The 9,297-nt window shown below is 42.7% G+C and overlaps 1 protein-coding gene across 1 annotated transcript in view; it reads right to left on the bottom strand.

Annotated features, from left to right (window-relative positions):
- SYNE1 (spectrin repeat containing nuclear envelope protein 1) overlaps window positions 1-9,297 on the bottom strand; it is a 522,133-nt gene that overhangs the window by 249,026 nt on the left and 263,810 nt on the right. The window contains 2 exon segments of the mRNA XM_025205597.1: window positions 114-250; window positions 4,035-4,391. Of these exon segments, the coding sequence (XP_025061382.1) occupies window positions 114-250; window positions 4,035-4,391 (494 nt within the window).

Raw genomic sequence — 9,297 nt, 5'->3', positions numbered from 1 at the left:
AGGATGGTAAAAGAATTGCACTTAGGTACCCAAGTCCATTTATATACCTAATAGATGGAATCGATCTAGCCTGAAGACATTCTTTCTTAGCTATATACAGAATGGAAGCTTACCTGTTATATTCCTTAATTAACCCAGAAACTTTTACAGAGTAGGCACTCAAATCTTTGGAAAATCTGCAAAGGTCATTTAATTGAGTCTTGATCTCATCTGTCATATGTTCCGCCTTTGTCAGAGCATCAAGTGTTTCCTGTTGGTGGTGGAAAGAAAAGTGTGAAGAGAACTTAAATTGTTGTTAACAAATTTAAATTAAGCACATCTGACAGCATTTGTGCTGTACTGAAGTAAGACTGCATGGTTACTCCAAAAGGAGGGAATGACAATGAGGGAATAAAACCAATGTCATTTAATTTATGTATATAAGCGTAAACAGCATGCTTGAAGAGTGTAGGGCAAAAAATTCAAAGGTCAGCCCAAGCCTAGCAGCTTAGCAAAGTACCATAGATAAGGCATGCTAATTTCTGTAGCCAACAGCACATGGGAGAGGGTGTAATTGGCTTCAGGTCTGGCTACCTTCATTCCTCAAATCAAAAATAACAAGCTGCAATGAAAGAGATTTGTGCCTCTGGTGCTAAAGTGAGGCACTTTAACTATTTTACCACACCCCAACAATGAATACATATTACTTAGTAATAATTATTGATTTGTATCCTGAAATGCAATTTATACATTAGTCTTCTAACACAGTTTCAACCTGGGTCAAATGCAGTCACAGAATAAAGTTAGACAAATTGGTCTAACTTTTTTAGATCAGATACATAATTGGTTTAATAAAAGTATCAACCTAATAAACCCTTGCCTCTCGCATAATGTCTAGACCATCACAGTTATAACTTCACTTTTAAACTACTGTCACAGAATAAGTGATTACAACACAGAGAGCTTGAATGGATTGCCAAGAGGTGGTGTGAGAAGACTTACAGGATGTAGTTTGACCGCATGCTGAAGTGTCAAACTAATTTAAACAGGAAGGTCAGATTGAACTAAAGGGATATTTAAGGTGCACCCATCAGTGAAGAGGGTCCTTGAATGACACCCCTCTGCATTCATATTCATAGGACACTCAAAGCTAGCTCGAAGAATATAAATCTATTCTCTCTGTAACTAAAGAGAAAAGCCTACTTAGATTGTAGTGAAGTGTTATGTTAGATGGGATATCATGGGCATGAAGACTGTTTGACATTTTTTAATGCTTTGTTCAGATTGCTAAATAAACATACTTCTGTTTTAGAAAGAATATGCTGTCACTATATCATCAGTAATCAGTTACTGAAAGACAGAAATTCCAGCGTCAGACCTTTAATGTGCTGAATGGTGAGCATACAATGACTTCTACAGCTTTATCAGAATCGAAGTGTGGAAGAACTGTATACTTCCCAACACGAGTAAGGGCAAGAAGCCTGTCATCTGTGGGGGGTGCACTTAGAGAAACCAGAAAGGGGAGAGAGGTCTGGCTAACCCCACAATCATGACAATGTAGGGATTTTTATACAGTTGTAAGCGTCTTTCTTTTAGTTTAACTTACTACACTAAGATATCTATAGGATATTACCTGGCTTTGACAACAGCATGTTCTAAAGATCAGGAATTTCCATTCTGGGATACCATCAGTTCTTTTGAAAAGGGGACATTTATTACAAATTCATTGCACTTGAAATAAATGTTTGTAACATGGATCTTCATTTTCAAATAGCCTAATACCACCACAACCACACAATAGTTGTGATGGTATACTACACAGGCTGGCAGAAAGTTGGTATTCCTTTCAAAGTGCAGTTATTACTTACATATACCATGTAAATGCATTTATCTACAGCCCTGGCAGAGTGAGCAGAGAGATGGATTTGATACTGGGCCATACATTATCAGTAGAATTATTTGCTAAATTCCAAGCTCAGGATCTTTTTTACTGTTGTTATGCTGCATAAACCAACAAGAATCCAGCTTGATTTGGGGATACCAAAATAAGCTAACAAGCCCTTTTCATAAGGAAAACATTTCATATTTGTAAACTAAGTGCTCTTGATGACAGAAAGGAAGACAATAGAAACAATGCTGCTGCACACTTTGAAAAGAACAAGGTTTGTTTGGTAACATTGTTTATTGGACCAACTGTATTGTTGGGAGAGATGTTACTACTTTTCCTTGGGTCTCTTTTATTGTCACTACAGAACTGTCCTTTTATGTCCAAAACTGGACAGATATTCAGTAAATATTTTTATGACACTTGCATTTTAATAGTTTTCTGCTGTTAGCTATAAATTAGATTACAGAGTAGGGGCATAAATAGTAAAACTTCAGTTTTCTCTGAATTCCACAGGTTACTAAAAGATAGCATCACTAAATAGCAGGGGGACAGAAGTGGATACTTCTACAGAAATAGACACATAAGTGGATTTAGGCACTTGAGCCCACTTTTGCACTCAACAGGTAAAACAGAATTCAGTCCCAAGCGAATTACAGTAACATTACATTCAGCTTCAGGTTCTATACATTCAAATAGTAACAACAAAAGCAAATGTTAAAAACTTCTTACAATTAACTTAGTTTTTGTTTTTAAGTATGAAATCGTTGGCAACTATTGTATATGTGTAGGTAACACTACAATATTAAAACAGGAAAAAAAACATAGCCAATAGCAATGCTGCTTATTTATACCAAAAAACAGCTGTGCTGGCATTGTGGCCTCATTAGTCCTGTTGTTCTGTACTGACATTCTGCATGCTGATACTGTAAATCAGATGTGTCAGATAGGAAATCCTGTGAAAGAGGAACCCATAGAAATAGCCTGGAAGGGAAGCTGGAGAAGGAGATTTACAATCTCAATTTGAAAGAAGAACACCCATGGGAGTTTTACAATGTTGTAGCAAATCAATCCGGGAGTTGGCTCAGTCTCTAGCAACTGCCTCAGAGGAATGGTAGTAGAAATAGCATTGCTTATCTTGAAACTTTTAGGGGTACCCATTCTAATATTATAAAAGCCTAAGTCTGTCTGTCTGTCCGTAATGCTTTATTCGCACTCTGGCTGATGGAAACAGCCAATCAGAGTGCTCCAAGTGTGGGGGAGTGCCACCATGATTCTGAAGCTGTGCCAAGGACCGGACAGAAGGCGGGGAAGCCAAGGGCAGCAACGCTGGCCTCGGCTCCCCCACCCCACTCCCTAAAAGAGGCAGAACAGCGGCAGCATGGGGCATTAGGTGGCGGCACTCCATCCCAACCCCCCAGCCCCCCAATCGTTCTTGGCAGGCAGTTGGCTAGTGCTTTCATAGTTGTGAAGTCACCGGGATCTTTGGTTGTCTGACGTGCAAATTCTGCCAAGGAGTCAAGCGAAAAGGAGAGAGTATTTTAAGTGCACCTCTCTACCTCTAGGCACTATTGAGTCATTACAGGGATGATTAACAAATGACAGTAGCCTAAGGGTTTCTAAACCCATTTCCCAAACCCATATGCTAACACGTTCTAAAGTCTAATGGTAAACTATTCTGAGAAAAGGGCAGAATGAACTGGCAAAAGTATGGATGAAATGAACAAAGAAAGCAAACGATGGTTTACAGAAACATGCCACATGCAACTTTCACTCCCTGCGATCAGATTCAGTTATGGCCTCAAATACTGAGAGAACTGGAAGGAAAGCTCAAAGCTGGTATGTGTTGTGTCCTGCTTCTGCTTAGAGGCTCTGTTCTGAGCCTTCGGAAAGCTGAGATGCCTGCAACGAATCTTGCAGAATGAAGGCCAAAGAGAAACATTTTCATATAAACACTGCACTGTGACTGGTTTTATGAAAAAAAAAAAGTTTACAAAGACTGTACTAGAGTTTTCAGCTTTGAGTTTTACGAATGTATTTTTAGAAATGCATTTCAAAGCTGCCTCATTTTCCCATGCCTGAGGATTCCAGTCACGTGGTCATAACAACTTTTCTTTTATTGGCATATTTACAACAACAACAATGCTGAAGAAACAGAAAGTGCCCTTACTTTTTCTTTGTGCCAGCATTCGACTATTTCTTGATCCGTGTGCTTGCTGTCCAGAGGGGTCAAGTTTTGAGACCAGGCTGTGAGAAGTGCACTGAACTGTTGCAGGGCCTTTTCCAGCTGAGCAACTTGGGCTGTGAACTCCTGCTCCGACAGGGCCATTTGGCTAACGAGATCCTCTAGGCCGTTTCGGGTTTGGAATACACTTTCTTCCCACTGCTTCCAGTCGGACTGCAGGGCCTGCATCTCTGCGTCTATGAGTTCACACCCACTGGCAGTTGTGTTCTGTTTCACGGCAGAAGCCAGTGTCTCAACCCTGTTTAGGCGGCTCGCACCAATCTGTCTGGAATCTATCAGCTCCTGCAATGGAATATTACCATGGTAACCAAAAGTGCTCTGATTCACTACAGCTGGAAGTCTGAACACTTACAAATGGAGGGCGGCACTGAACTGGGAAGTTCGAGTCAGTGTTTCATAGTGAACAGAGTAACAGTTTCAACAAAAAAAAAAACATTTGTACAATACCCACGCCACAGAAAAATGGGAGAGAAAGGTAATAATAAAGTTAAATCTACAAAGCAGGAGCAATGCTTTAAATAGATCAAAGTGTGACTGAAACTAGGATACACTTTTAGAAGCTGGTGGGGGGGAATCATCTTTTTTTTTTGGACAACACAAAAACTTTTGCTTATATTAAGATGAAAAGAACAACCCCCCTGCAAACATGGTATGATAGTTAAGGAGATGCAACAAGAAATGTGCAGAAAGGGTACTCTGTATGGGGAACAGCCACTTCTGGATTCGAAACTGGCTTAAAGACAGAAAGCAAAGAGTGAATATAAATGGTCAGTTTTCAGGATGGAAGGAAGCGAGTGGTGGGATCTGTGTTAGGAACAGTGCTGTTTAATATATTCATAAATGAGCTGGAAAAGGGGATGAGTAGCAAGGTGGTCAGATTTGTGGATGCCACAAAATATTTCAAAGTGGTAAAGACCAAGGTAGACTGGAATTACAGAAGGATGTAGCAAAAATTAAGCAAATAGGCAACTAAATGGCAGATGCAATTCAATTTAGATAAGTATAAAATGATGCACACGTCAACTTCATAGGTGGTTTCCGCTTCTGAGAACATGCTGCTTTTAGCATCATTTTAATTATAGAAAATGTATTTTAATGAGTGTCCCTTTATGTAAAATAACTCAAACTATACATACACTATGATGGGCTCTACATTAGCTATTACCACACAGAAAAGAGATCTGGGAGATGTGGTGGACAGATCAATAAAAACATCAGCTCAGGGCTCAGCAGCCATCAAAAAATCAAACAAAATATTAGGGATTATTGAGAATAGAATTGTAAACAAAACTGAAAGTTTCATTATGCCCCTTTATAAATCCACGGTGTGTCCACATCTTGAATACTGTGCCCAGTTTTGGTCCCTGTACCTCAGAAAGACATACAACAAGAGCATGTAGACAGAAGGACATCAGGGATGATTAGTGGTATGAAGGGGCTTTCATAAGGAGAGACTAGAGGCTAAGCCTATTCAGTTGAGAAATTCTATAACTTAGATTCTATACCTAGAAAATTATAAATAATTTATAAATTTTCCATACACAGAAGCTAATTACTGGGGGTCACCTTAAATTCCAGGTTGTCTTATATTCAAGTAAATATGGTAAACACCTAGATAGCAACAAACCTCTGACAGCTGCAAATACTGGGCACATCTACACATGTATATTAATGTGGAACAATACACTATGAGTCTTATTGCCCCTGAATTGATTGCTCCTGGCCACATTTACTTGTGCACCTGGGACTGCAGCATGTTGAGCCGGATCAGAGCAGCTCCAGCTGTCAGGATGCCTGTGGAACCAGTCTGTCAGCTCAGGGCTACTCTGACCTGGCTCAGTGTACTGCAGAGGGGCTGGCTGGGGCATGAGAGTGGCAGGCAGCCCCCACAGTGAAGCACACTCATGTCCCAACCAGCCCCATCAGCATCTACACGTGCATTGCTGCACACTAAAAAAACTCTGTCACAGGATAGTATTTGTAAATTTACAAATACTGTCCTGTGGCAGTTTATTACTTTACTGAGGCCTAATAGGGCCACACTTGTAGATGACTGATGAGACATTTACTGCAGTGTAGCAGGGCACTAAGGTGCCTGCTACTGGGAGCAGGAAAGACTCCTCAGGTGCTGGTTGCTGAGACAACTAGAGGGATAATGACCCACACCTGCCTAGCCAGCTGAAGGAAGGGGTAGGGTCTGGCTCCTATATAAAGCACAGGCAGGAGGCCAGGAGGGAGCTCCCTCCCAGCTGCCAGAGAGAAAGGAGTTCCCTGCAAGGAAAGAGAAGAGAAGCCTGAAAGCCAGAGTAGTGTCAGTCACTGCAGCGGGATAGAGAAGCCCCTGGTAGGCTTGAGTGTAGTTATAGCTGGAGGCTTATGTTTGTGTTGTAGCCCAGGGGCTTGTGTTTATGTTGCTATTGGTTACACCGGTGGTTTGGGTGAGGCTATTAGGGGATGGAGGAGGCCTCATAGGGGACTCACAATAGTGTGGGGACCCCAGCGCCAGTGAGGGCGCTACATATGGGATACGTAGACCCCAGCCCCAGAGAAGGGGGCGTTGTTGAGAAGCCCCAGTGCGGGCATGGTGAGCCCCGGAGAAGGAGGCAGCATTGTGGTGAGCCCCGGAAAGGGGGCCAACGTTGAGAAGGCCCTGGAGAGAAGGGTGGCACTATTGAGAAGGCCCTGGAGAGAAGGGTATGGAAAGACAGACAGGACTGTGGAGAGCCCGAGCACTAGAGAGGGCACAAGCTGAGAGACCTAACAACGTCTATTACATCTGTGAGGCTTGGGGCGTGGTATTGGGGTGGTAGGAGCCACACATAGCCCATAAGACTTGGGTGCATGGTACACCTGTGACGGGAGAACCATGGCCAAGAGGACAGAAGGTAGCCTCCCTATAAAGATATATAAAATCAAGACGTGGCGGACAAGAATAGGAGGGTGCAAGACGACAGCTTGGCATGGTAAAGGAGGAGGCAGGGGAGAGCACAGCAACCCTGACATTCCTTCTGTTACAGCAGACATAATTTGGCAGCTGCGCAGTAAACACTTGATGTAGACTTGCCCACAAAGAAGTGTGAAAAGCAGGTGCTGGGTACTCCTGCATTCTCCCCTGTGCTGGAACAATTGTAGTGATTGTTTTCAATTTGTACCTCCAAAGTGGACATTGCCCTGATGGGTTAGGATGGGGCAAAGAGAAAAATAAAAACAATTATCTTCCCACCTCTCCACTGAGCTCTAAAGAGCTGAGTAGGACAGTTGTGAGATGGAGTTAAAGGAGTATATCTTGTCTCACTAAAGCAAATTATACTCGGATCCCATAGGAGTAACAAGCTCCATACCATTCCAGGTGTAGGTCAATTTGACTCTAAGGCCTAGTTTGCACTACATATTTTATCCATTAGAATTCATTTTGCCTTGAAAACTTTGAAAGCCTTCACAATCTAACTTCTGGGTCAGTGGCAGAATGCTCCAATCTGCAAAAGATTTGCACTCTCTCTCTGCTGATTGTAGCAAGATTTCTGCTGATGGCTAGTGGCTGGTAGAAGGCATGTGAAGACATTCCTATACCTTTTATCATTCAGCCAAATTTCACCCCTACCAGCATAGTTATTGTGAGAGGCACATGAAATCACACAGCTGTGTATAAGCTTTGGTGACTGGGCTGGTAGCCACTGTCTGCCAGCAGAACTTCTGGAGGGAAAGTCTTGTGAGAATAACTACAACTTAAGGGTAGACTTTTACTTCCCTTGGGGCAACTCAGTGGCATTTTTCTAGCAATGTAAATGGTCTTTTGGGCACTTAACTGCAGTTACAGTTTCAGTATCCCCTGCACTAAACATCCACACATACATTGAGCATGTGGAATTAGCTACACACTGGCTCAGCAGCTACCCAGTTATGTATGTCTGTTATGGACATATACCTGTGTCTAAGTCCTAAAAACACAGCTGGCCAGAAATCCATGAAGAACAGATGATGAACTCTGGAGGGATAGGTGTCCCCTCACCATGTTTTAGGCCCAGTAGCCAAGTGATTAGAGTACTCACCCAGGAAGCAAGACACTGGAGTTCTAGGCCCCTCTTATTTACATAATCACAGAGAAATAGGGCCAAAAGGGACCTCCAGAGGTCATCCAGTTGACTGCCGCCTCCACTCCCCAGCCTGAGGCAGGATTATCCCTATTCAACCTATCCTATGCAAATTCATTGTCTAAACTTTAGCAAAACTGTGCAGTCAACACTGACAGAACTACAAGACATAACAACTTAATCTGCCATAGGTAAAGAAGGGGGACCAAGGTGGCCAATATCCTGCTGCTGCTGCAAAGGTTGTTAAAATATGCTCACTAGATCCAGGGAACATGCTGCCACAAAGGCAGGCAAAAACCCACGCAGTGGGCATGTCTATATGTGCAATTAAAACTCTGGAGCTTACTGCTCCAGAGCTTTTTGTTCCCAGGCACCATGTCTTTACGGGCACCTGGGACTGCAGCATGTTGAGCCAAGTTGGAGCAGCTCTGGCTGGCAGGTGGCCTGAGGGTCAGCCTGCCAGCCCAGGGCTACTCCCCTTGGCTCAAAGTGCTGTGGAGGGGCTGACTGGAGCATGAGGGTGCTTCAGTATGGGGCTAGCTGGAAGACAGCCCCCACACTGAAGCACCCTTGTGCCCTCTATATGTGTGCTGCTGCAGAGTAAAAGAATGGAGTATTTACAAGTACTGTCCTGCTGCAAAGTTAGTTCATTTACTACAGCCTAACAGGGGTGCACATGTAGATGTGTGATGTTTACTGTGCAACTAATTAGTCTACTATGAAGTAAATGTCTTGTGTAGACATGCCTAACCTGTACCAATTTGACCGTAGGGTAAAATTCCTTCTTGCCTCCAAATATGGTGATCAGTAAAAGCCTTAAGACTTAATTTAAAACCGTCCCTCTGGGCAGCCAAAAGAGGGATTTATACATGGCCAGCAGGACATAAACCAATTATAACAGAGGTCAGCAACCTATGGTCTATGGACCCACCCAGTACACCAAAAATTGATTGTCATAAAGGTGGCAGTTGTTATATGTTCCACTGCTATACACCATCTAATGGCATCTAACAACTGCCACTTCCACCCTGGCTTCATACTGAGCTGTATTAATTTGGCCTGCTTTTAGTGAAAAGTTGCCAGAGCCTGAGGTAACG

The sequence above is a fragment of the Alligator sinensis genome, unplaced genomic scaffold (assembly GCF_000455745.1).
Source record: "Alligator sinensis unplaced genomic scaffold, ASM45574v1 scaffold1177_1, whole genome shotgun sequence".
NCBI lineage: Eukaryota > Metazoa > Chordata > Crocodylia > Alligatoridae > Alligator > Alligator sinensis.
This window is presented reverse-complemented; position numbering and strand designations above follow the sequence as displayed.